Consider the following 24,981-nt stretch of genomic DNA (forward strand, 5'->3'; position numbering starts at 1 on the left):
TCGCTGATCTGCTGCGACATGGCGGTGGTGAACAGGATGTCGGCAGCCAACCTGGCGATGATCTTCTCGCCTAATCTTCTGCGAACAGAGAAGGAGGAACTGTCGCAGATCATGATGGAAGCTGGCTACCTGACCAGCGTTGTAAAGTTGATGATCGAGGAGATTGACTACATGACCAACGTACGCCCACAACAACACATCTCTGGGATTGCTACCGTTGCTTATTCCCTCCCTCTACCAGAAAACCGACCAACCGGCGACAGTCAAGATGTCGGGGGGCTCACAGATTGTCATGCCCAAGGCGGACCTGGTAACGTTACCCTGCCCCTTCTTGATCCATATGCGGGGTATCCATTCATATATATTTTTCTCTGCATATGTATATGCTGTCCATCCACGCGCCGCCACGTATCCATCCACACTCGCCGATCTTCAGGATCTAAGCAGCCAAAGCAGTGGCAACGGCGTTGACGTGCGCTCCTCTTCTTCTCTCCTGGCTCTAGCTTAGCCTCCAGCTGTCCATTCAAACCCTCCATCGTGCTGTGTACTGATGTGTTCGCTTGACTGACTGTTTCCCTTTCGTGCTGTCTCCCGCCCGATTTGATGCAACCCTCCACAGATACCGCTGGCTGAGATGCAGAGGCGAATGTCGCTGCATGGCAGTTCGAGCGAGATCAGAACGTTCCTCGAGACTCAGGCCGCGGAGCAGCAGCAGCAGACGGAGGGTGCGAGCGAGGACGGTAAGGGAGACAAGGAAGAGGAGAAGGCCAAGAAGTTGGCCGGCGACGAAAGCGGTTCGCCGCCGGAGATCTCGGCCAGCGAGCTGAAGAAGAAGGAACTGGAGGACATCAAGCAGAAGGTCAAAGAGAAGGAGGATCTCCTCAAGCACCTGCGAGAGCAACTCGACGAGGACAGCGACGAAGACGAGGTGGATGCCGGCGGCGAGGGCAGCGAAGGCGAGGGCAAGAGCGACGGCGAAGGTGGCGAGGGAGGCGCCAGCAAGGCCAAGACGAGTACGGACGAAGAGGCCGACAGCAAGGCCAAGAACGACAACGAGGCCCACAGCAGCAAGATCACGTCGTCCACCCTTCTACTTGACGAGTTTGGAGGCAGGTGAGAGAGAATGAGAGAGATGAGAGAGAAGAGAGAAAAGAGAAGAGGGGTGGAGCCCTCGGAGGAAACGACCATTGCTGCGGAGGCGGCGTTAGACAGCCAGCCGTTAGACCGAGGTGGCGACGACTGCGCAGAGCGGCAAGGGAAAATGTGAGAGATGGCGGTGGTGACCAACCTTCCGTCTTCTTCTCCTCCTCTCCATCTCCTTCTTCTTCTTCTTCCTTCTCTCCCAACCTCTGCGCGCTCTCGCCGCCACCTTGTTTGTGCACTCCCGCTTGTGTGGGTTGTGGCTGTACTTTTACGACCAACCATTTCGTTCTTTCCCTGTTGCAGTCGATTCCACCCTGCTACTCTCTTCTCTGATTTGAGAAGTTGACGAGTGTTCCAGTTGTGATCGGCAATCAGAGGGGCAGCACGGTTCGAGCGGTGCCCATCAGGAACTGCTGGCAGAAGGGAACGTAGGAAGCCCCGTACCTGAAGAAGTTTGGGAGGAGACGATGTTAGGAGCTCCACCTCCTGACTGAAGAAAGTGTGAGACCGCTCATGAGAGCGCATCTGGTACCAGAGGGCAGCGCCGAACTGGACGATGACCATGATCAACGTGAGGCCTGTGTTGTGTAACTGTTTGGGCGCGCGACACAAACGAGTGGTGAATAGCTCGAGAAAACGGGTACAATCGGCTGGAGAGGTACCGACAGAGCGGCGTAGAGGGTGCCGCCCATGGCGCCAAAGTAGATGAGGGTGGACATGTAGCGGGCGGGCTGGAACATGGACTGCAGCTGCTTCCACGGTCCCATCAAAAAGAAGGTGCTGGTCATGTGCACCCAGATGCCGTTAGTCGATGTTGGGGGTGCGTCACTGTGCTGCTGGTGCGTGCCCATGTGTACTTACCTCCCAATGAGGAAGAGTGAGCCCACGGTGTAGAACTTGGCAAACGTTCGTGGTATGACGAGGAACCACGTCGACTGCAGTTGAACGCGAAGAGAGGCGTATGTCAGTCGGGACTGAAAGAGGGTGGGGAAGAGGTGCATAGCGTACAAGGAAGCAAAAGCCAATGCCGAACGCCAGGCACACAGCAAACGCCACGATTCGCTGTTCCGTCGCAGCGACAGAAGAGGGACACAGCGTGTACTTCAGCACCAACATGTTACATGCGACAGCCCACGGGCTGCACGTACCCTGCACACAACAAGAATATTTAATTTTAATAAATCTAGAATTACATCAATGCAGGAGAAAAAGAGTACTTTTTCCAGGAGAGGGAGGTGGCAGAGTCCAGTTCCTCGAAGAGGGTCGGTGGCCGCGCGGGCGCCATGCCCAGCATGGACTTTGCGGAAGCCAGCCCTGCCCCCAGCGTCTCCATCTTCGTTATCTTTTCTTGCCACGTGGCAAGGAAATTGCTAAAGAAAAAAAGAGAAAAAAAGTCACACCAGACCGTGGCTCCACACGTGTGGGGTTACAAAGGGCAAGTGAAACAAGATGAGAGCAAGAGGGGCGAGGCTGGTGATGGCCACCACGGTAGTGGTGGTGGTTATGGTGCTGACATGGACACAAGCAGCGAGTGCAGCAGGTGGGCTGGTGCCGGGTTCGACAGCTCCCTCGTTCACCGTGCCCACGTTGGACGGCGGCCAGCTGCACTTCCAGCCCAAGGTCAAGCGCGACGGGCCGTTGCTCTTCTACGCCTACAACTCGCAGGACGCCTTCTCCAACGCCATGTGGACCACCGACGCCTACCTCGACGATTTCCTCTTGAACGCCACCCACAACAGGTTCACGCTTAGACCTCTTCTTCTGCTACGACTGCTTCTTGTTGAGGTGTGTGTCATGGTTACATCATGTGCGATGCGTGCGTGCGTGCGTGCGTGCGTGCGTGCGTGCGTGCGTGCGTGCGTGCGTGCGTGCGTGTGCGGCGTGGGCAGTGAGTACGTGTTTATGTCCTACTCGGATGACGTGGCAGAGGCCGAGGTCAGGCACATGCGCTCCCGCATCATCTCGCGCATGAAGTCCCTGGCGTTCTCTGCAGGTAACTGACGGCTGCACCTCTTTTCTGCCTCTGCGCCGCAGCAGCAGCGTTTGATGGTGTGATGTGTGCGTGACAGAGAGCATTGAGCAGTGGCTGGGAAGGCTCAACTTTGTGCAACAACCGGTGGCGAGTCTGAGCGGCACCTGGATCCCTGATCTCCTGTCCCAGTGGAACAGCACCATCTACCAGCTCACCGTCAACGTACGCGTTAACAGTTCGTTAGAAAGTGGGCCGAAGCTCAGAATGTTAATCCAGAGGATGTGTCGGTCTACACAGGTGAATGGCTTCACCTTCCAGGACAAGCGGCTCGACGGCAGATACGACTGGCTGCCCTACGTGTTCCTCACCTTTCAGAGTTCGTCGTTCTCCACTTGTGCTCACTGACGCAACGGACATCTCATCGCCTTCTTGTGTGTTTAACTGCAGGCGATCAAGAACTGGAGATTGCCTACTTCGGCGATGGCTGCGGTGGCCAGCCAGTGCAGAATGTGTCTGGTACGTTGACTATGTTGACTATGTAGACGTCTGATATGACGGCAAACGCTTACCTTAGCATTGACACCGGTGCGTAGGCAAGCTGGCGTTGATCTCGCGCACCCCCTACAGTGTCAAGTGCGACTGGTTCACGAAGGTCAGAAACGCGCAGCAGGCCAATGCCACAGGCGTGATTGTGTACAGCGACCCCGGCGAACCGCTGATCGACATGAACTGCCAGAGTAAGACTGACCTCCTCCTTATTGTGAACGTTGATGATGAGGCAACTTAACCTCTTTTGTTTGCAGACTCGTTCGAGTGCAACACTCAGCTCAACATACCCGGGACGATGATCACTTTCCAGGCCGGTCTCTCTCTGCGCGCTCTCTTGGACGATCCGACGTGCGTATCGTGTCTCGTGATCAGTGTGGGCGTAGAGGAAATGCAAGAATAGCTAATTTGCCACAGGTTCGACTACCATAGAAACAAGGTGACGGTGAGCTTCACCAATGTCACCGTTCCGGGCTTCTACCTCGTGATCGACGAGCAATCACGAATTCAAGGTAAATTCTTGATTGGACGTACCCTCGCCCTCTCTGGCTCACACAACCTTTGATTCCTTGCAGAGCTTGGCTGGCTCAAGATGCCGACGCTGATGCACTACGCTTGGGCTTCGCAATGGTACGAGTACTACACCAAAATGCTCGCGCAGGTTGATTCATACGACTACACCATACCGATTGCGCGCAACATTGTACGATTGCCTCTTTGTTCTCTTGTCCGTTTGAACACACGCGCGACCGATGTCTGCCTCTCTAAAGGAGTGGCTGCCAACGATCTCAGGTGAACGAGAACAAGCCCCACACTGCACGTGTGAAGATGCCGTCGCGTAATACCCTGCTGCAGTCGTTCACGGACCTGACCCTGGATTTGGCCATGTCCTGCCTGGGCACCCGGGACGAGGACTGCCCCATCTGGTACGTAGAGCTCACCAGTGAGTGGTGCCCCCAACAAAAACACTCTTCGTCTACTCACCGCCTACGGGGGGGATTAGGGACCGTTTGTACTTCATGCGCGTGTGCTGTGACGGCAGTCCCGATGCCTTGTGCCAGAAGGAACTGGGCAGGTAAACATTTCATGCGACAGTACTTGTACTGTGTGCTCACAGGAATGCTATGTGGTGCGCAGTGGATCACGCCATTCCGTCGGCGAGTAGGGCGATGGCTTACGCCGACCGAGCCTCTCGTCTCACTGCTGACCTACAGCCCGACTGCTGGTATGTGTCACACCGAGTCTCCAGTGTCATCTCAATCCATGATCGTCTCACTACTTGAGTGTACCGCGACACATCGCAGATTACGACCAGCCGTTCTACTGCAACTTCACCTTCGGCACGGGCACGGACGAGCCGTGGGTGTCCACCATCAACCTGCTGGCTCGGAGGAAGGCGTCGCCGCAGCAGCGACACCCGAAAAAGTTCTGGAAGCAGAGCTCCGCAGAGCGCCGGCGAAGCCACACAAGCTCATTCTCGGCGGCCCACTGCACGTTGGGGAGCAGCACACCCAGACATCGCTCCAGCAACGACGATTGCGCCCAGGCGGGTGGAGTACCTCTACTCGGGCGGCAACTGGAACGTGAACTACACCTACAGCCCCGTCCGGTTCCAGCCGCCCAATGGCACCGTGAAGACCGAGCTCGTGACCCTCATCACAGGCCACGGTACGCTTTCACCACACATCACCATCACTCACGCGGACCACCCAGACGATCGCTTCTTCATTGTTGGTCTTAACGTTCGATTGAATGGGCAGGGAGTGACGCGGATGGTTGTGGCGAGTTCTGCAACATTGTGCACACGTTTGTGGTGAACGGCAAGTACAACCACTCGCAGAGCAACCCGCAAGCCGCGACTCCTCTCGGCTGCGCCAACGAGGTACCCTCGCAGCAGGCTGCAGATGACGGAGACCACAAGCGCCCGCTCACCTCCCATTCTCCTCTTTTCGCGCAGGTGCGTGCAGGATCCATTCCCAACGAACACGGCACCTGGCTCTATGGCCGTGGCGGTACGCACACACGACACACACGACACACACGACACACACTTGTGTGACACAAATACACGTCTATCAGGTTGGTGTGATGGGATGGACGTGAAGCCCTACGTGAAGGACATCACGCACGAACTGGTGCCGGGGACCAACCAGATCAGCTACCACGCCACCTACAACGGCCAGCCGCCCAACCAGACCGGCGGCTACATCGTGATGTCGTCCTACCTCGTCTATTGGCTCTAACGCCACCACCCTGCCACTTACCACCACCACCTTCATCACCAGCATCGTCATAGCCATCAACACAACAACATCAGAAGCTCGTGCTACGAGCTCATAAAGGTGAAGGTGGGAGGCTGCAGCTCAAAAAAGCGTCGACAAGGGGACTCTCTTGATTCTCAGGTCTTGGATCTACGGAAAGCTTTCGTGAATCCAGAACAGATGGAAAGAAGGCGAAGCGAAGATCGCGTGGGTGATCTTCAGCTATCGCCCAAGTTTTCCATCAATTACGGAGACGAAGACGAAGATGAAGATGTGGAAGGTCTGCATCTCTCGAATGATGAATTTCGAACCCCACCACATCCATCACAACACCACGACGACGGTGCCCGAACAGATCTTGGCGATCTGCAACGAGGGAACCCACCACCGCCGTCACCGTCCTCATCGCCACCATCATCTCCGCCACTTCCGCTCCTTGTAGCCAAGTACGTGCTGCGGATCTCCTTCGATCAGTGCAAGGCCGTCGCGCCCGTCTCGCTCTACCTGTTCTTCTTCCTGCTCGTCGTGCTTGCGCCTGCCCGACGGCTCGGCCGCGCCGCCGTACCTGACCATCGCCGCCGGCCTGGTCGTGCTGACGGCCGGCCTGGTCCTGTTCCTCGAGGGCCTGCAGTGGGGCCTCATGCCCCTGGGCCACACCATCGGCCGCAACCTGCCGCTCCAGCTGCGCGCCTCGCTCGTGCTGGCCATCTGCTTCCTCCTCGGCGTGGGCGTCACCATCGCCGAGCCCGCCATCTCCGCTCTCCAGGCCATCGGTACTCTCGCCACCGCACGCATCGCACACACCGCGCACGCATGTGTCACTGACGCACGTACGTGTGGTGTGTGTGTGTGTGTTGTGCAGGGTCGTTGGTGGCGGTGGAGCGCGCGGCGTATCTCTACGCTGTGCTCAATGAGTACACGCTCTTTCTTATATTGGCCGTCGCTGTCGGGGTGGTGCGTACCTTCTTCACAGATTGTGCACGTTGTGTGCTCACATGCGCGTTGTGTGCGTGGGACAAAAAAGGGCTTTGCTGCTTCGCTGGGCGTGCTCCGATTCTATCGCGGATGGCAAATGAAGCCCATCATCCTCATCACCCTCGTGCCGACCATATGTACTGATCACACACACACCCACACACACCACCACACACACACACACACCACGCACACAACACCACGACACACACGCGCTTGACTTACCATCCCTCTCAACAGTGCTCAGCATCGTGTTGCATTTCAATGACGAGCTGCGACCACTCATCGGTCTCGCTTGGGACTGCGGGGCAATCACCACCGGACCAGGTGCGCTGCTCCTCCCCGTTGCGTCCCCCCCTTACCTGGTGGTCTTGCCTTACGGCCTTGTGCTTGTGTGGGGCAGTCACTGTCCCGATCGTGCTGGCCGTGGGCATCGGCGTTGCCTCGGCCAAGTCCGTCTTCGCCGGGAAACCCGCCACCACCATCGGTTCGTGCCAACACATATAAACCACTCGCAAATCGTACCATACATGACTTGTGTGTGTCGTGGTGCGTGTCGTGTCGTGTGTGCGTGGTCGTGTCGTGTCGTGTCGTGTCGTGTCGTGTCGTGCCGTGCCGTGCCGTGTCGTGTCGTTGGTCGTGTCGTGTCGTGTAGAAGAGGGCCAGGACAAACACACAGAAGACGGTGATGCGGAGGATGATGGCGATATGGGCGGCTTCGGTATCGTGACCCTGGCGTCGCTCATGCCCGTCATCACCGTCCAGGTCCTGGGCATCCTGCTCTACGCCCTCGTCGACAAAGCCGACATCGAGAAATACGCCCTCAAGCACGACGCCATCGATGGCGTCCAGTCCTGGTACCCTCCACTCTCCCATCCATTCCAAAGCTTCTTTCTCACGTCATATGTCGTGCGTGTCGTGCGTCGTGTACTGTGTGCCGTGCGTGTCGTGCGTCGTGTGCTATGTGTCGTGCGTGTCGTGTCAGGTACGATAAGACGCCCCAGCGCGAGGTCATCTTGTCGGTGCGGGCGTTGGTGCCTCTGCTGGTGTTTCTGGTGCTCATCCTCAAGCTGGTGCTCAAGCAGCGCTTCCCGCACGTCTCCCTCCTCGACATCCTCTTCGACCATTCCCACAGCCACAGCGGCCCCAGCGCGGCCGCGACGCCGGACTTTGACGGCGACGGCGACCTCGCGAGGCGAAGGCGAAAGCGAAGACGAAGACGAAGACGAAGACGAAGCAGAGACGGAAGCGGGGTCCGTCGTTCACGGGCTTCAAGTACCATCGGGCCGACACGGCGGGCAGCGACGACGACGAGGTGGGAGACGGCCTGGAGATGGTAGAGTTTGACGTTCACGTGAGCCACGAAGACCTGGGCACTCGTCCGGGCGACGACGACCACGATGGTGATGGCGATGACTATGATGGTGACGAGGCCGACGACGCGGTGGAGGCCAAGGAGAAGCGGGCGACCAAGCGCGCGGACGCCGAGAAGGAGGGCGCCGAAGCTGAGGCGACTGACCGAAAGTTGGTCGGTGGAACGCCCGGTGGCGCGGAGGGACCTGCCGCGGAGGTGCACACCAACTGGATCTACGTGTATCTGGTGCTGGCGCTCTTGGGCCTGATGCTGTTCAACATCGGTCTTACCCAAGGTCCATTGCCAGCTTTCGCTGTGTGTGCCACGAGTCTTTTACTCATCACACACACACACACACGCACGCACCACCGCACACTCACCACCGCACGCGCACACGAATGTTCTAGGTCTTACTTTGCTAGGGAGCGAGACGGGATACCTGATCCCGCTCACGTTCATGTCGCTGCCGAAGGAGCACAACCACCACCACGCGCAGGCGAACGCGACTGCTGCTGCATCGGCGGCTGACGCGTCGGCCGACAGTGGCGATGACGACGACAACCTCATGCAGCCGCTCTACCCCTACGCCTTGGGCTTGTCTATCGCCCTCGCCTTCTCCTTTGTCCTCGGCTTCGGCGCCACTTTCGCCGAGCCTGCTCTCCGAGGTACCCACACACACCACACACACACACACACACACGTACACCACACACACACACACCACCGCACACGCACAATTGAAGACTAATATTCACCGTGCCGGCGGCAATGCAGTGCTGGGCAAGCAGGCGGAGCGGCTGTCGCAGGGCCGGATGAAATCCAACGTGCTGATCTATTCGGTGTGCGTGGGCGTGGGCGCCGGGATCACGCTGGGCATCGTCAAGATCACCTTCCACATCCCGCTGCTCTACCTCATCCTGCCGGCCTACGCCTTCACCGTCGTGCTCACGCTCCTCTCGCCCGAGGAGTTCGTCAACGTCGCCTGGGACTGCGGCGGCGTGACCACGGGTCCGGTGACGGTGCCGCTGGTTCTTGCTCTCGGCCTGGCGTTCGGTAACGCAGTAGACGCTAATGAAGGTCCGTGTGTGTGTGTGTTCTGTGTGTGTCGTGTCTAACACTTCTCTTTGTGTCTCACAGGATTCGGGATCTTGACGATGGCATCGGTGGGACCGATTGCCGCCGTGCTGACCGTCGGCCTGTTGCTCACCACCTTTGCTGAACCGCTGCAGCGGGTCAAAGCTGGGGTGATGAGGCGCTGCTGTCCCCGCAGGGTCGAGATGTTGTGATGTTTGGTGGCCGATAAAACAAAAACACAAAAATTACAAAACCCACCCGCATCGCTGCGATCGCATTCACGTTCAGCTGTTCCAGTTGAAGGCGTAGAAGCCGTTGGCGTTCCAGAACTCGCACTCCTGCCTCTTCCAGCCCCGGTGTGCCTGCAGGCCGTGTGTGCTGTGCGTGCGTGCGTGCGTGTGTGTGTGTGTGATGTCAGATGGCGCGGCGTGTCTCGTGATCGAGGGGAGTGGCCGGTAGGTAAGGGTGGTACCGTGGGCTTGACGGTGAGGCGGTACGTGTTGTAGTCCTCGGGCCAGCGGACGTTGTTTCCGTTGATGGGCCACCACTTTGCAAACCCGTCGTCTGCTCCGTATCGCGAGAGCGGTTCAGAGGGTGGCGTGTACGACACCACCGCACACACACGACACACACTCGACACACACACACACACACTCGACACACACACACACACAAGTACGAGCGCACACGACACCACACACACACACACACACGACACACACACACACACAACACACACACGACACACACACGACACACACACAAACACCGACACACGCGAGAGCGATGATGAACGCACTGGAGGGCGTGTCGCCGTGCTTGGCAAAGTAGAGCCAGAAGTGGCGCATGATGTCGCCCATCTTGTTGTCGACGGCGTTGGGCACGTAGTCGGTGGGCATGTAGGCCGAATAATCATCGAACAGCATAAACTGGTCGCGGGTGTGTTGTTAGGCGCTCGTCACGTAATATAAATAAAATAGTAAATAATAAGAATACTAATATGAATAATAATATAAATAGTAATAATGAGCAGCGTACCATCTCGAGCGCGTGCAGGGCATACTTGGCGCACCAGTCCGGCATGAGGCAGAAGGGGTGCGACGGGTCTTGGCCGAAGGAATAGTGGAACACCGGCGACTTGAATCCCATACCAGCCTGAACGCGTAAAGTAAATGCGGTGGTGAGGTCGTGTGCGGTGGTGCGTGTGCGGTGGTGCGTGTGTGTGTGTGCGGTGGCGATGTGCGGTGGTGCGTCTTACGTTCTTGGCGAGGAGAAGCTGGCCACAAGTTGCGTGAATGTCGGCGCCGATGGAATCGTAGGCCTTCTGCGGGAGCCCGTTGTAGGCCGTGGCCACTTCGTACCTGTTCAGCACCCGATCGCCAAAGTCCGGACCCCAGGCAGCAAACCTATTACACATCACCGCACACGCACACATGCAACCGCACACGCACACGCACACGCACACGTACACAATGACACACACCGTACACCGCATACGCACCATCAGGCGAGAGGCGTGCGATGCTCCGAAAGTTGATGGTTTGCGTGCGTACCGCTTCCTAATGTAGTCCTGGAACTCAGGGATCGTGTAGTTCTCGAGATGGGCAGCCGGAGCGAAGTCGATCTCCTGCTCGTTGGTGCCGATGATGGTCGGCACGTCGTTGAACAGCCCCGCCATCAGGGCCTCTGCACTCCTCTCCGTCAGCGGTAAGAGACCGGTGTGTGCGGTTGTGCGTGTGCGGTCGTGCGTGTGCGGTGGTGCGTACGATCCACGGGGAGAGGAATCGTGACGCCATCGACGATGCCCAGCATGGCGCCCGGACCCTTCTCGAAGATGGGGATGTCCATGTCGGTCGGGTGGTTGTAGTACGGGTACTCGTCCCTGGAATGTCAAACATCCAACACGACCACATCAGCGCAGTGTCAATGGCCTGCGTCGACAGCAATCAATAGCATACCACATACCACCACCCCACAAGGGGTGGGTCTGGTATGTGGAGTATGTAGAGGCGGTACCAGGGGATGGCTTCCAGGATCTGGTCCGTGGACAGCGAGAGCAGGCAGCCGTAGACATCGGCCGCACCATCGCACTTGGCCTTCTTCACAAACACCCTGTTCTGGGCGTTGGCATCCGCGAGGCTCATATCAACCCGAGTCGAGGCGCTCTGTTTTACATAAAGGAAGGGTTTGGGTTTGGGTTTGGGTTTGGGTTTGGGTTTGGGTTTGGGTTTGGGTTTGGGTTTGGGTTTGGGTTTGGGTTTGGGTTTGGGTTTGGGTTTGGGTTTGGGTTTGGGTTTGGGTTTGGGTTTGGGTTTGGGTTTGGGTTTGGGTTTGGTTTGGGTTTGGGTTTGGGTTTGGGTTTGGGTTTGGGTTTGGGTTTGGGTTTGGGTTTGGGTTTGGGTTTGGGTTTGGGTTTGGGTACCTCGAGGATGGCGCGGTGGAAGAGGCCCTTGGCGGAGGGCGCGGTGAGCAGCATGAGCGCCGCCGTGCCGCCGGACGACTGGCCGAAGATCGTCACAAGATTGGGATCTCCGCCGAACGAGGCGATGTTCTTCCTCACCCACTGCATGTGCGTGTGCGCATGTGTGTGCGGTGCGTGTGCGCGCGTGCGGTGGTGCGTGCGTGAGTGTTTTTTCTGTGCGTGTGCGGGTCGTGGTGCGGTTACCTCGAGTGATGCGATCATGTCGGTGACGCCGTAGTTGCCGGATACACCGCGGGAATCGTGGCGCGAGAGTTCGTCAAGGGCCATGAAGCCGAATCCGTTCAAGCGGTAGTTGATCGACACAAGAACCACCTTCCACATTCCATTTCATTTCATCAGCACAACACACACGACACACACGACACGCACGACACACAGCACATGCGAAAGTACCTGATGATCGGACTTGTTGACGAAGCGACTGCCATCGAAATGGCCGCTGCCCATGACGTAGCTGCCGCCGTGGAAGAAGACCATGACGGGCAGCTTCTCGCTGCTGCTGCTGTGCAGGGTGCGGTTGGGCGTCCACACGTTCAAGACCAGGCAGTCCTCGCTCATCACCGACGCCGGCATGTACTGCTGCGGGCACGCCTTACCGAACGCCGACGCGACACGCAACCCCTTCCAGCACCTGCAGTGGTGTGTGCGTGTGTGCGATGAGCGTGTGCGTGCGGTGGTGCGTGTGTGTCGTGTCACGGAGCCAAAGTACCCGAGGTCGCGGGAGAGGGCCTGAGCGGGCTGCCAGCGGAGGTGCTTGACGGGCGGCTGGGCGTAGGGGAGGCCCAAGAAGGCAGCCACCCCGCTGGCCTCGTTCACCACCCCCCGCACAGGCCCGCACTCCGTCTCAACTGGCGCGCAAGATTAATAATACAATTAATCAATACAATTAAGCAAATCTCTGTTGCATGCAATTCAATACCTGTTTGGGCATAGGAGCAGGCGGTGAGAGCGACAACGACCAGCAGCAGGACAAGCACGGTCCAGCGCGACTTGCCCACCATCATCGTCTTTCTGAGAAAGTCGAAATAGATATTTGAGAATATAAACAAATATAAAAACAACAATAACAATAATCATAATAAAAATAATAATAAACACAATGACAAGCGCCCCATTGGCAGGGCCCAGGTATTTTGTTTGTGTGGTCAGTGGCTGGATTGATGGGACGAGGTGGTCGGAAGAAGGGCACCAAGCCGACGCAGGGCGAGGCCTCTGGTGCACCAGGAGGAGAGGACGCCGACTGGGTGCTCGTCGAGGGCGGCAGCAAGCCATCGAATTCAAAATCGAGTGCACTGCCGGGCGGACGTGACTCCAGCAACGACGTCCCAGCCAATCCATCTGCCGAGACCAACGCGGGCGAGAAGAAGAAGAAGAGGAAGCGAAAGGGACGTGGCGGCAGCAGCGAATCTCAATCCAGCGACAAATCGAAAGAAGATCACGATTCCAGTCGTCAGGCCACCGATGCAGCTGATGATTCGTCGACGAAGAACCAGGCGGGCAAGAAGGAGAAGACCGCAAACGCTCGCCGCCAGTGCCCGCAGCCCCGGCAGCCGACGACAGTGGCTCCAATCAGCAGCAGCAGAGAAAGCGGAAGCGCAGGAGGACCGGAGGCGGCTCTTTCCGTTGCTGCGTCAGGTGACCTCATAGCTGTCGCTTTCGTTCTTTTGGTCCACGGAGGGTGGCTCACTGTGTCGTGTGTGTCGTGTGTGTCGTCTGGTGCGTGATATGTGGGATATATGCAGCAACCGGCAGTTTGTGACGGTGTTCCTCCTGGGAGCCCTGACGGCCCTCAGCGTGTGGCTCTACATTGATCTCATAATTGTGGCCGAGGAGGCCTCCCAGATCCGTCCCTTCACCGAGCGCGCTGCTCACGTTGCCGCCGTACGACAACCGCTCTTCTCACTCGCGTTGCGCCGTCATCGCACTGAAAACAAACTAACCCTGTCGCGGTCTCGCGTGGCTTGTTCGGCGTGTGCGTGCGTAGGAAGCGCACCACAGGGCAGCCGAGGTGGCGATGGTTCGTTTGTTTCGTTCTTTTGTTGTACCTGTTGCGACCACCTATTCACGGCCTCCTTGCTGACACGTGTCACATTCTTCTTTTAAAAACAGAAAGCGCAACGCAAAGCAGCACAAGCAGCAGAGGTAACACACGACACACGACACACGACACGACACACGACACACGACACAACAACAACGCCGGGACAGCCCTTTTCTGTCCAGACATACTCAACCTTTTCCTCCACTTCGTCAGGAACTGCAACACAGTTTGGATGACATCTCCTCCTACATGGAAGGCATGTTTTCTGCCAACAAGTACGTACTCAAATCTCCCTCTCTCTCTCTCTCCGCGTGTGTGGGTGTGGTGTCGTGTGTGTCGTGTGGCGACGTGTGTATGTTTCAGCACAACGACGTGGTTTTTGTTGGCCAATGCCAAGGCGGTCTGCTGACTACGACTCAATAACAGGACGACACTTGATCCGGATCGACCAGGCCTAAGCGCGAAGGAGGAGATGTCTCCTCACTTTCCGGTAGTTATGGTTCCTGGCGTAGTCAGCACAGGTAAAAAGACACATCAACGACACACACGGCACGCGACACACACGGCACACACAACAAACGCATGCTTAGCCATATCTTTGCTGTAGGTCTTGAGATCTGGAACGGCAGGCCATGCGCGCTGTACGTTACTACGCAGGCCCTCACACACGCCGCACGCAACGCAATGCAACTCATACGCGACAACAAACAGGAAACACTTCCGCATGCGGATCTGGGGAACAGTGACCATGATGCAGAAGCTGCTTCTCGATAAACAGTGTTGGCTAGACCATGTCATGCTCGACAAGTACATCATTGCCTCCCCTCTCGCGCCGTTGCTGTCTTTTTTCAGACAGCAAATTAATTACGCCACGCACTGCAGGGAGACCGGGCTGGACCCGGAGGGCATCAAGCTGCGCGCCGCGACTGGCCTCGAGGCGGCCGACTACCTCTTCCCGGGCTACTGGGTCTGGGGCAAACTCATCCAGAATTTTGCAGGTAAGTTTATCTATTTTCTATTTATATATATTCTATTTTCTATTTTCAATATTTATATTGAAATGTGCAGTCACTCAACGTTTTCTGTATATGTGCTATTTATTTATAATATAAATATAAATATAAATACAAATTGACGTGCGTGCGGTGGTGCGTACAGATATCGGGTATGACAGCAACAACCTGTTCATGGCGGCCTACGACTGGCGTCTGTCGTTCAAGGGCCTGCAGCAGCGGGACCAGTACTTCACTAAGCTCAAGCACATGGTCGAGCTGGCCTACGACACCAACAACCACCGGAAGGTGGTCATCCTCACCCACAGCATGGGCTCCAACGTGCTGCTCTACTTCCTCAACTGGGTTCAGGCCGACCCCGCCACCAACGGCGGCGATGGAGGTGCGCACTCTCGTCACCGCACGCACCCTCGTTACCTCACGCACGCACGCACTCTCGTCACCGCACGCACGCACGCACGCACGCACGCATTTCATTTAATGCGCCGGCTGACGTCGTGCAGGCGGCGAGTCGAGCGAGTGGGTGGACAAGTACATCGAGTCGTGGGTCAACATCGCCGGTCCCATGCTGGGCGTGCCCAAGGCGCTGGCTTCCCTCTCCAGCGGTGAGATGCGCGACACCGCCCAGCTCGGAGGTAATTATTATTCTTATTCTTATTCTTATTATTATTATTTAGTATTATTTGTTATTCTTTATTTTGTTTAGGTTGTTGTGTTTTATTCGATTTATATTGATTATCAATCATTAATGATTGATTGGACAGCGCTGGAGACGTATGTGATGGAGAACTTCTTCTCGCGGCGCCAACGGGCCGAGATGCTGCGGTCGTGGGGCAGCATTGCGTCGATGCTGCCCAAGGGCGGCGACTACATCTGGGGCAACTCCACCTTCGCGCCCGATGGCGTGGTCGTCAAGGGCCACATGATTTCCTTCGAACCGCACGAGCGCGAGGAGACCATCGAAGACGAGGCCCTCCGCGCCGAGCTCGAGAACGACGAACCCGCCGTCGATGATGTCAATGTCGACGCAAACGCTGACGTCACTGTCGACGTTGTCAGTGGCGGCAGCGGCAGCTTGCTGGGCGTTGTGGGCGCCGAGGCCACCGGGGTGGTCGACCCGCTGACGATCGAGGCGCAGGCCGTGAACACGTCATCGCTGCAGGCGACGACGCCGGCGAAGCCGTCGAGTGGCAGTGACGCGAGCGTGCAGGAGGTGATGAGGAGGACGCTCAAGAAGATGAAGAGCAGCATCAGCAACAACAAGAACAAGAAGAGAAAACGCAGCGCCTCGGCGCCGTCGCCCGCGCAGCACGCGCTGGTTCGCAACGTCACCATGGGCGACGCCATCGAGTGGATGATCAAGGTCGCCGACGACCCCCACTTCGAGCGCTACATCAGGTAACCAACCAACCAACCACGAAGGGTTAATATATTACTGCTTTTAACCAACCAACCAACCAACCAACCAACCAACCAACCAACCAACCAACCAACCAACCAACCAACCAACCAACCAATTGATGGTTTGTTAACACTTTTAATGTGTCGGCACAGGTCGGTGTACAGCTACGGCGCGGAGACGGACGGACGGAAGCTCTTAATTGGGCCGCGCGAGGCCAAGTACTGGAGCAACCCGCTCGAGTCGTCGCTGCCCAACGCGCCCCACATGAAGATCTACTGCTTCTACGGCGTGGGCAAGGGCGCGGAGCGGGCTTACGTGTACCGCCACACGGACTTGGCCGACGAGCTGCAGCAGACGGTCAAGGAGCACGAGGTGGGCGGGCTCGTGGGGGACCTGGCCGGCGGCGACGGCGACGACGGGCAGGTCAAGGCCGGCGAGGCCGGCGGGCAGGACATCGAGGAGGAGGAGCACGACGTGCCCTTCCGTATCAGTACGTCCACCCCAATCCCGCCAGGAGCTGCCACGCGACGCGACACGACACACGACACAACACACATGGTAACACGTGGTGTGTGCGTGTGTGTGTGTGTGTGTGTGATGTGTTAGACAACGAGGTGAACGATCCCGAAAACGACCTGGTCTCTGGCGTTCAGGACTCTCAGGGCGACGGCACCGTCCCACTGATGTCGCTCGGTACCTCCCCCACACACACGCACGCCACAACGATGACGTGGATTGATCTGGTCGCAGCAAATTCTTAACATTGCTTGTGTTGTGGTGGGTGCGTCCAGGGTATATGTGCGTGGAGGGATGGAAGCGGGAGGACTACCCGTACAATCCGGCCGGCATCAAGGTGCTCACGCGCGAGTACCCGCACCAGCCGTCGTCCGTGTTCTCCGACATCCGGTATCGGCATCATCACTCTTGCGCTGTGCGTGTGTGTGCGTGTGTGTGTGTGTTGCGTGCGTGCGTGCGTGTGTATGTGTGTGTGTGGCGACCACTTCTCTTCTCGAGACCAACACGCATTCTCGTGCGCGCAGCGGCGGTCCCGCGACAGCGGATCACGTGGACATCATGGGCAACTACGAGATGACCATCGACATCCTCCGCCTCGTGTCGAACCAGGCCAACAAGTACGTCACCATTCTTGGTGCCCAAATTGTGTTACAATCAAACACATCTGTTCATGGTTGGGGGGGGCCGAGATGATCTCTCATCTCTTCTCAACATTATCAACGCTTCCATTCAAGGGTCGAGGAGAGGATCGTGTCGCCCATCAAGGACTACGCTCGCGGTGTGGACCTTCGCTGGATCGACGTCAACAAGCCTGAAGAGGCGAACTAGTTGCAAAAGCTGGATTGCTCTCAGAAGCCGCCCTAGCCACGTAGTGAGGCCGTTCATATTTAGAAACACCCATGATCCTCCAACTCCTCCGTCGAGACAAATTAACATTGTTCTCTTCATTGCTCACTCGGCCAGAGCTTGGGCCTCAGCTTTGTTATTTGCCACCGCCACCGCCACCACGTCATCACCAGCGTCGGTGATGTGTGGCGGCTTTGCCTTTGGCTTCCTCCTCCTCTTTGGGTAGTGCACCTCCACCCAGTTCTGTTCCTCCTCATCACCTTCACTTTCCTCCCCCTCGACCTCGTGTGCATCATCCTTCGCCTGCGCCTCGCCACCGCCTCGCGTCGTTGCCGTCGTCTCCTCTTTCTCTTCATCTTCATTCTCCGCATCGTCATCTTCGTCATCGGCTCGGGTCGCGGCGACAGCAGGGCCAGCGCCGGGCGCCGCCCAATCACAGGGCAGGACCCGCCCGTACTGCTGCTTGAGGGCGTCGAAGATGGCCTCGAAGAGGTTGATCTTCGAATCTCGCGGCCCTTCCACCTGTGACATGCGAACGCGATGAGAGTGTGTGTTGTTGATGATGATGATGATGATGATGATGATGTGGCGATGTACGGCGTGAGAGGGGTGAAGGGGCGGTACGTGGTAGTGAACGTCTTCAATACCGGCCAAGTAGAGGATGGCAGCCGCCATCCGACCGACGCCGTCAATGCCTGTGCCTCGAGGTGCGGGCTGCAGTCGTACGGTAGTACCACCTTTCCTTCCCGTTGTCTGATTCGTTTCGGACGCAACACACGCACAGCACGCAACACACGCAATCATCAGCGGTGTGGTACGTGCAGTCACGGCGGAACAACAAGATAGCACCTTGAAGGCGACTGTGTGAGGAGTGCCTGAGCGACCATAGTAGTAGCCCTTGCGCACGGGTGCCACCGCCTCCTTGGCCTTCTTGATTGCGCCTGTCACATAGCATGAGATCAGCACCTTCGCACAACGCAGGGCGGTGGGACGGCCATCGTACTTCGGATGGCGATGCTGACGTCTTGGGCGACGGCCACGCCCACGCCGACCTGGCAGACTTGGTCACCCACAGCAGCCGCCACCCTGGTGCCAGACCATGGTCAGTTCGAAGCGCACGCGGTCACTGACACATCGACGCGAGAGGGGGTGAAGAAGCGCCAGCGCACCGGTAGGACGTCGTGCTACTCGACATGGTGCGCGCGGTGGGGGTGCAGCCGCTCCACACCCAGCATCTGCCAACAAGTAGAGTAAATAGTAAATAATGATTAATCAAATCTCAAATAATTAAACAATGAAAAGATGGAACAGGGGAAACGTACGGTGGAGCGGTCCATCATAGAGAAATAGTCGTACACAAGTGGGTCAACCTTCTCAGAGTCGCGGTAGATTTCGGCCAGGCTGGCCACCTGGCCTTTCATGACCGCCTCGAGCTGGCGCGAACGCTTGGGTTCGTCGGGTTGCTGGCCCCTCCCCCATCCTCTGCCCCTGCCCCGCCATCCACCTCTGCCTCTGCCCCTACCGCCACGACCTCGATACATTCTTGTTTTCTTGCTGATCTCTGGTTATTCTGTTTACGTCATTTTATTTTATACAGCTTTTCACCTAAAATGGAAAAAAGAATAAACAAAGAAAAGAAATTGAAAAACAACTACTTGTTCTCATCAAAAAAAAACCCTGCAACACGAGATGGACGTGGTGCCCGGGACGCGTGATTTCGGCGCCCACCTCGTAAGCCAGGCGGAAAGGCCTGTGCATCAACGGAGAGAGGCGCTGGCTGACGACCCAACGCCGGCCTACCTGCGGGACGCACCGCTTAGCAACTCGGCGGACGAGATCTGTCCTGGCCTGTACCTATCCGGTACCGATTTAATGCACGATTTTCATCGTTTAATTGCTTATTGCTTGATTTTTATTTGTTGTTTACGCCAAGGTGTGGAAGATTTATTTAATCATTTTATGATTATTAATTTGTCCAAGCAAGGATTTGATGCCAGCCTGATGTACGGGGAGATGAAGAAGCATGGCATCACACACATCCTTGTCGTTGCGGCAAGCGCAGAGATGCGCTATCCCGAGGTACGCACACAACACGACGCGACACCGCAGTCTACAACTGCACTCATCTTTGCATCCTCTGCGCAGGACTTCATCTACAAGCGCCTGCCCGTGTACGACTCCAAGCAGGAGGACCTGTTGTCCCACTTCGAGTCCTCCGTCGCGTTTATCAACGAGGGCAGGACGAGAGGCGCGGTGCTCGTCCATTGGTACGCCATGGCATCACTGATTCAGCCACCAAGCGCAGAGCCTGACCACACACACACACCACACAACACACCACACACACACCACACAACACACACAACTCTCAAACAGCATGGCGGGCGTATCGCGATCAGCGACAATCATCACAGGTACAGCACGCAACTGTGAGTGTATGTGTCAACCTTTCAACATTCTGAGCAGTTACGCTGACATAAAACCCGTATGTGGGTGGTGTTGCTAGCGTGGCTGATGAAGGAGAACCGGTGGGATGTCACGAAGGCGCTGCACAAGCTCAAGAAGAAGCGATCGATCGTATGCCCGAATGAAGTACTCACCGCATACAACACAACACAACACAACACAACACAACACAACACAACACAACACAACACAGCTTCGCTCGCTTTTCATTTCTAATCATGTTTTTCTACAGGCTTTCATGTGGCAACTCCACCAATGGCAAGCCATGGGGTACACACTGCAAGGCTCCTCACTAGCTCACAAACAGTACTTCAACTGGAAAAAGAGTACGATGACATTCGGTTTCTCTATGACTGCATCGGTGTGCATCGGTGTGCGTCGGTGTGCGTGTTTTGCACACAGGATTGCACACTGACACGCAACACACCGCAGGGACGGAGAAGGGGCGACAACAGCTGCGGGACCGGGCCGCCTTCCTACAGGGCACCATGGTAAAGGCTCCGGACGCGGCCCAGGAGAGCGAGTCCGGCTGTACGCTACAATAGTGTGGCGTGCCAGAGATTGGTGTCTAGATGGGACGATATGAGAATGTTACTTGTAATGTGAGGATATAGTGTTTGTTGAAGACGAATCAATCAGATGAGCTGTTCGGTGATGGACTTGAAATCGATGGCGTCCGCCGAGTGTCTGCCGGTCTTGAGGAAGAACTCCAGCGTGTGCCGCACGGTGGGGAAGGCCAGTTGGTCCCACGGGATCTCGTCCAGGTCCACCAGCGCAACGTCCAGCGTCTCCTCGCCCGCGGACACCTCGTCGGAGAGCAGCTTGGCTCTGTAGTACATATGCACCTGCACCCAACCCATCGCGTCAGGTGTGCAGGTACGATGTGCGTGTGCGTGTGCGGTGGTGCGTGTGTGCGTGGTGTATCCGTGCTTTTTACCTGTCCGATCCTGGGCACGTCATACATCGTAAGCAGAGAGCCGGCCTCCACGGTGGCGTTGGCCTCTTCCCGCGCCTCTCTCGCCGCTCCAGCCTGCACTGTCTCACCCACTTCCATGTAGCCTGTGTAGCCAGCATTGCATCGCGCGATGCAAGACTGATGAGTTCACAGGCTTGCCGATTGAGAACGGAGAGAGTTAGAGGCGGCACCTGCGGGCAGGGTCCAGTAGCCAGTCTTGGGTTCAATGGCACGCTTGCACAGCAGCACCTTGCCACTGCACACGTATAGATGAAGATAAGATTCTATTTTTTGAAAAATAAATCCTGACGGGTATGTACGTGGAGGAGAGTGCCACGACGCCGGCCACAATCTTGGGGTTGTGGTAGTTGATGAACCCGCACTCCTGGCACACGGCGCGCTCCTTCGAGTCGCCCTCGGGCACCACCTTCTTGAAGTTCTTTTTCCAGCGATCTGCAGAGCCGGCACCAGCGCTGGTCGTGAGCGTGCGAGCTCCCACCACACGACTGCCTCCGCTCGTCCAAGGGTGTGTCCCCTGTACCGATGCCAACACACTCGCTCGTCTCATCCCTCTAGTGGCAAATTAAAATAAAAACAAAATAAAATGCTGTTAGACGTTTTATAAAATAAATATTATACTTGATATTCTCAGAAGGGGCGTGGTGATGGTGAGTCATTATGATGATGAGGTCATGCCTCGCCTGGCCCCTCGAGAGGCGCCGCCACGACTACCCGACCCGGCGGAGCTGGATGTGGCCCACCCGCCCTGAATCCGCGACGGACTCCCTCGGCCGCCACCGCCTCTGCTTCCGCCTCCGCTGGCGCTGCTCGTGGGCTGCACCCGCGCATTGCGCTGGCCTGCCTTGCCTTGAAGACAACACAACGACACGAACACCGCAACGTGAGACTCGACTCCATGTCTTTGTCAGGCTGATGAAGAAGAAGGAAAGGTGAATTGTAATGAATGTAGGTTACCTTTGGCCTGCTGTTGGTTCTGCAACACGAACTTGTCCACTAGCTCAGTGACCTCGTACACGGCCATGGCGATCTCCTTGTCGTCTTCCTTTGCTTTCTCTTCATTGTGATGTTGTTGCTGTATATAGGTGTGGCTTGGCTTGTCTTCTCCATTCATCTTCTTGTCTTCCATGTTGTTAATGCTTGCACCCTCTCCTCCGCCATTCCGTTCGTTGATTGTCCTGCTCGACACGTAGTCACGAGAGGATTGATGTTGAGCTGTGAACACGAACCAATTTGAAATTGTATGCACACAGTAGGTTGTGTACCTCCTTCTACCCCAGGCGATGATGGAGAAGCGTGGTCCGTTTTGACCTCACGCCTTGGGCACGCCATGCTGGAATCGCTGGTTCACCTCCGAGTTGAACGCAAAGATGTCTCCATTCACCTGTGGGAAGTCGAAGGTCCTGCCTGCTCAGGTTGCACGTCAGGAAACTGTGCATTGCATTGCATGCGTTGCGTGCGTGCGCCACACACAAGCATCAATAGAGAGCGAACCAGAAGGTGGATGCAGGAATACGAGCTGGCGCGATGCTCCGAAGGAGGCGCCCATGGTGAAGTCTTCCTTGGTGCCCTTGTCGCCGTAAGCATGGCTGTCGTGGTGGAACGGCTTCCAGGAGCTCGAGTTGGGGTAGAAGTTGAGCCGCGACGCATGCACCTCAACGTCCTGCGTAGATAGAGATCTTTAGGGTCTGCACAGATCAGCGATGCAATAGCAGCGCGTACAAAGTAGTCGGCCATCTTCTTGATGATGTCGTTGAAGGTGGGCGAGAAGGCGGGATTCTCGTGCTTGAGATGCTTGCTCCAGTTGATCATGCCTTCTCCTGCGTCCTTTTCGAGATCGCGAGACAAAGATTGGAGCAGAGCAAAGTCCTTCGCCCCGCAGAAGAAGTTGGGGAGGTAGATGCAGCCGCCCTGCAGGATGGACTGGAAATCTCCCATCAATTGAGAATCGCATTGGGCGATTTCGCTTTTCAACATCTTGGAGGCGAAGTTCCTCGCTTGATTCGTGTGTGTCTTGGCCGCCGGCTCCATCATCGCGCCAGTCAACGTTCGGTGCGCGTTTACAACTTTTTTCGTTTCATTTCTTTACCATTTCCCGCCAGACCTCCTTTCCCGCCTTTTTGGTAGCGCCAGCAAAGAAACGCAGCAAAGAACATCGCATTAGCGTAATGGGAGACCTCGAAGGCCACGGTGTAGTGGACAAGGACTTCTCGTTCCTGAACGAGCCCTCAATCGCGGAGGGCCATCCGGCCGACATCTCATGCCTCGACACCACACTTACCAACATCTCGAACATTAACGACGTGTCTGCGCTCGGTGGACAAAAGCGACGAGGTACGCTTGGTTCTAGGTTGCATCCCTATACAAGTCTTGCCCATTTTGATTAATCTTCTTTACATGCATCTGCAGTGAAAGTAGTCCAATCTCGATACATGGCGAATCGCTCTTCTAGCTCCCCCAGTCCCCCGTCGCGGGACCGGGAGACCACAGGACCCGCAGCTACCGCCTCCACCTCTACATCTTCAAAGAGAGATCCAAGCAAAACGAGCCGTACGACCTCTTCTTCTGCCTCCTCTTCCGCCTCGCGTGCCCATAAGGAATCTCGTGAATCTCGCCTCAACACGACATCGCGCGAATCTTCTGCACGCTCTACGAGTAGCTCTAGTACTGCCAAGACCACCTCCACTTCCATGAAGGCTCCGCTAAGCAGCTCAAGAAAGGTGGGCCACACCGCGCCCTCGGCTACGAAGAAGCTGCTCGACACGACGGCGGCGGCGTCTGCCGACAAGCCCAAGCCATCCAGGCGGCTCACCACCACATCACACCCGACCACCAGCTCCTCCAGCTCGAGGCCCACAAAGCCCAGCACCAGCACCAGCAGCGGTACGAAACCACGCTCGACGGCAGGGAGCAGCAGCTCCAGCTCCAGCTCCGTCAATGGAGCCACCGGTGGCGAAGCCATGAGCGATGCCAAGAGGCAGGCCAGCCGCAGCGCCAAGCTTGAGAAGCGACTTGCAGGCGTGGAATCACGACCTGGAGATCTTGTACAGCGTCCACCTGCAATGGGTCTTTATCAACGCTCGGGCAAGCCACGCGTTCTCAAAGCAGAAGGCAGAGGCGGAGGTACCACTCCATCACCCCGATGCTTCTACTACTTCTTCGACCTCACGAGAGCGTCGCAGCAACAACTCTACGCGGCCACGCAAGCGGTTGCCAAGCTGCGCGAGGAGGTCCGACGTGAACAGGCTCTGCTCGAGGGGATCAAGTACGACCTCCACCTTGAAGATGTCGTCAATGCCCAGGTACGTTTCGCACCACCTCAAGCCGCTTCGAGTCGTTCCTCCGCTCGCGATTCACTTCTCGTCGTCGCCTTGTGCAGTACGCGTGCATGCCTCTCCTGGAGGACAGCATCGTAAAGATCTCCCCGGCGTACAGTGAGCTGTCCACGGCCATCGAGGCCACCACCCACCGACTCCCCACCACCGGCATCATCGTGCCGCCGCCTGCCGAGCTCAATCAGGCTCTCATTGAGGCCGAAGAGACCATGGATGACATCCTCGAAGCAGTCGGCTCCCAGCTCGGCGCGGTACGTCATGGGGTTGACCGCACGCAGGACACGACACGCGCGACACACGACACGACACGACACGACACGACACGACACGACACGACACGACACGACACTCACTTTGGCGCTTGCTGACGTGGCCCATCGTCAGCTGAGCGAGTACTCGCGGTCGACTGAGGGTCTGGTCGCGGTCCTGGGCGAAGAGCTCAAGGAGCTGAAAACGACCAAGGAGCTGCTCGTAGAGACGGACATGCTGGAGAGCCAGAGGAGGAGCCTGCTGATCCAGTACATCCAAGAGCACGGCCATCGGCCCGACGAGTGAGCGAAGGTGTAGCCAAGACGGTCAAAC

The 24,981-nt window shown here is 57.0% G+C and overlaps 11 protein-coding genes across 11 annotated transcripts; 6 read left to right on the plus strand and 5 right to left on the minus strand.

The window, feature by feature from the left end:
- Nucleotides 1-36: 36 nt before the first annotated feature.
- ACA1_074790 (uncharacterized protein) lies at nt 37-1,117 on the plus strand (the record flags this gene model as incomplete). The annotated part of the gene is made up of 3 exons (XM_004353388.1): nt 37-180; nt 242-310; nt 620-1,117. The coding sequence occupies 3 exons, from the start codon at nt 37-39 to the stop codon at nt 1,115-1,117; spliced, it is 711 nt and encodes a 236-aa protein (XP_004353440.1).
- A 397-nt stretch (nt 1,118-1,514) lies between these two features.
- On the minus strand, nt 1,515-2,476 carry ACA1_074800 (tetraspanning membrane protein, SFT2like protein; the record flags this gene model as incomplete). Its single annotated transcript, XM_004353389.1, has 6 exons — nt 1,515-1,587; nt 1,676-1,734; nt 1,806-1,923; nt 2,005-2,078; nt 2,152-2,281; nt 2,361-2,476. The coding sequence occupies 6 exons, from the start codon at nt 2,474-2,476 to the stop codon at nt 1,515-1,517; spliced, it is 570 nt and encodes a 189-aa protein (XP_004353441.1).
- A 181-nt stretch (nt 2,477-2,657) lies between these two features.
- Nucleotides 2,658-5,904, plus strand: ACA1_074810 (PA domain containing protein; the record flags this gene model as incomplete). The annotated part of the gene is given in 18 exon segments (XM_004353390.1): nt 2,658-2,691; nt 2,708-2,882; nt 3,033-3,136; nt 3,213-3,337; nt 3,413-3,491; nt 3,563-3,631; nt 3,709-3,852; nt 3,919-4,012; nt 4,079-4,173; nt 4,237-4,364; nt 4,454-4,587; nt 4,704-4,736; nt 4,876-4,886; nt 4,966-5,155; nt 5,208-5,329; nt 5,422-5,543; nt 5,629-5,673; nt 5,767-5,904. 18 exon segments carry the CDS (start codon nt 2,658-2,660, stop codon nt 5,902-5,904), a joined length of 1,842 nt encoding a protein of 613 aa, XP_004353442.1.
- A 283-nt stretch (nt 5,905-6,187) lies between these two features.
- ACA1_074820 (uncharacterized protein) lies at nt 6,188-9,537 on the plus strand (the record flags this gene model as incomplete). The annotated part of the gene is made up of 13 exons (XM_004353391.1): nt 6,188-6,320; nt 6,365-6,483; nt 6,554-6,695; nt 6,785-6,876; nt 6,947-7,034; nt 7,138-7,224; nt 7,301-7,384; nt 7,553-7,754; nt 7,883-8,150; nt 8,174-8,546; nt 8,674-8,916; nt 9,026-9,328; nt 9,389-9,537. The coding sequence occupies 13 exons, from the start codon at nt 6,188-6,190 to the stop codon at nt 9,535-9,537; spliced, it is 2,283 nt and encodes a 760-aa protein (XP_004353443.1).
- Nucleotides 9,538-9,609: 72 nt separating this feature from the next.
- ACA1_074830 (carboxylesterase) lies at nt 9,610-12,811 on the minus strand (the record flags this gene model as incomplete). The annotated part of the gene is made up of 13 exons (XM_004353392.1): nt 9,610-9,687; nt 9,798-9,889; nt 10,125-10,254; nt 10,364-10,480; nt 10,584-10,686; nt 10,879-11,011; nt 11,092-11,207; nt 11,342-11,490; nt 11,748-11,888; nt 11,991-12,119; nt 12,201-12,438; nt 12,517-12,655; nt 12,727-12,811. 13 exons carry the CDS (start codon nt 12,809-12,811, stop codon nt 9,610-9,612), a joined length of 1,650 nt encoding a protein of 549 aa, XP_004353444.1.
- A 156-nt stretch (nt 12,812-12,967) lies between these two features.
- ACA1_074840 (Lecithin:cholesterol acyltransferase) lies at nt 12,968-17,607 on the plus strand (the record flags this gene model as incomplete). The annotated part of the gene is given in 15 exon segments (XM_004353393.1): nt 12,968-13,338; nt 13,349-13,442; nt 13,560-13,688; nt 13,792-13,824; nt 14,062-14,123; nt 14,560-14,655; nt 14,731-14,846; nt 15,007-15,243; nt 15,365-15,496; nt 15,626-16,259; nt 16,416-16,753; nt 16,870-16,956; nt 17,055-17,169; nt 17,304-17,396; nt 17,514-17,607. The coding sequence occupies 15 exon segments, from the start codon at nt 12,968-12,970 to the stop codon at nt 17,605-17,607; spliced, it is 2,631 nt and encodes an 876-aa protein (XP_004353445.1).
- A 123-nt stretch (nt 17,608-17,730) lies between these two features.
- Nucleotides 17,731-19,046, minus strand: ACA1_074850 (uncharacterized protein; the record flags this gene model as incomplete). Its single annotated transcript, XM_004353394.1, has 6 exons — nt 17,731-18,147; nt 18,250-18,320; nt 18,510-18,566; nt 18,629-18,711; nt 18,795-18,860; nt 18,982-19,046. 6 exons carry the CDS (start codon nt 19,044-19,046, stop codon nt 17,731-17,733), a joined length of 759 nt encoding a protein of 252 aa, XP_004353446.1.
- A 268-nt stretch (nt 19,047-19,314) lies between these two features.
- On the plus strand, nt 19,315-20,636 carry ACA1_074860 (dual specificity phosphatase, catalytic domain containing protein; the record flags this gene model as incomplete). Its single annotated transcript, XM_004353395.1, has 6 exons — nt 19,315-19,486; nt 19,610-19,704; nt 19,771-19,878; nt 20,146-20,217; nt 20,324-20,417; nt 20,524-20,636. The coding sequence occupies 6 exons, from the start codon at nt 19,315-19,317 to the stop codon at nt 20,634-20,636; spliced, it is 654 nt and encodes a 217-aa protein (XP_004353447.1).
- Nucleotides 20,637-20,726: 90 nt separating this feature from the next.
- On the minus strand, nt 20,727-21,614 carry ACA1_074870 (NUDIX hydrolase; the record flags this gene model as incomplete). Its single annotated transcript, XM_004353396.1, has 4 exons — nt 20,727-20,936; nt 21,029-21,150; nt 21,238-21,302; nt 21,367-21,614. The coding sequence occupies 4 exons, from the start codon at nt 21,612-21,614 to the stop codon at nt 20,727-20,729; spliced, it is 645 nt and encodes a 214-aa protein (XP_004353448.1).
- A 762-nt stretch (nt 21,615-22,376) lies between these two features.
- On the minus strand, nt 22,377-23,095 carry ACA1_074880 (uncharacterized protein; the record flags this gene model as incomplete). The annotated part of the gene is made up of 3 exons (XM_004353397.1): nt 22,377-22,471; nt 22,559-22,634; nt 22,787-23,095. 3 exons carry the CDS (start codon nt 23,093-23,095, stop codon nt 22,377-22,379), a joined length of 480 nt encoding a protein of 159 aa, XP_004353449.1.
- A 137-nt stretch (nt 23,096-23,232) lies between these two features.
- Nucleotides 23,233-24,954, plus strand: ACA1_074890 (uncharacterized protein; the record flags this gene model as incomplete). The annotated part of the gene is made up of 4 exons (XM_004353398.1): nt 23,233-23,398; nt 23,555-24,366; nt 24,444-24,650; nt 24,784-24,954. The coding sequence occupies 4 exons, from the start codon at nt 23,233-23,235 to the stop codon at nt 24,952-24,954; spliced, it is 1,356 nt and encodes a 451-aa protein (XP_004353450.1).
- Nucleotides 24,955-24,981: the final 27 nt, after the last annotated feature.

The sequence above is a fragment of the Acanthamoeba castellanii genome (assembly GCF_000313135.1).
Source record: "Acanthamoeba castellanii str. Neff unplaced genomic scaffold scf7180000084608, whole genome shotgun sequence".
In the NCBI taxonomy this organism is placed as follows: Eukaryota; Discosea; order Longamoebia; family Acanthamoebidae; genus Acanthamoeba; species Acanthamoeba castellanii.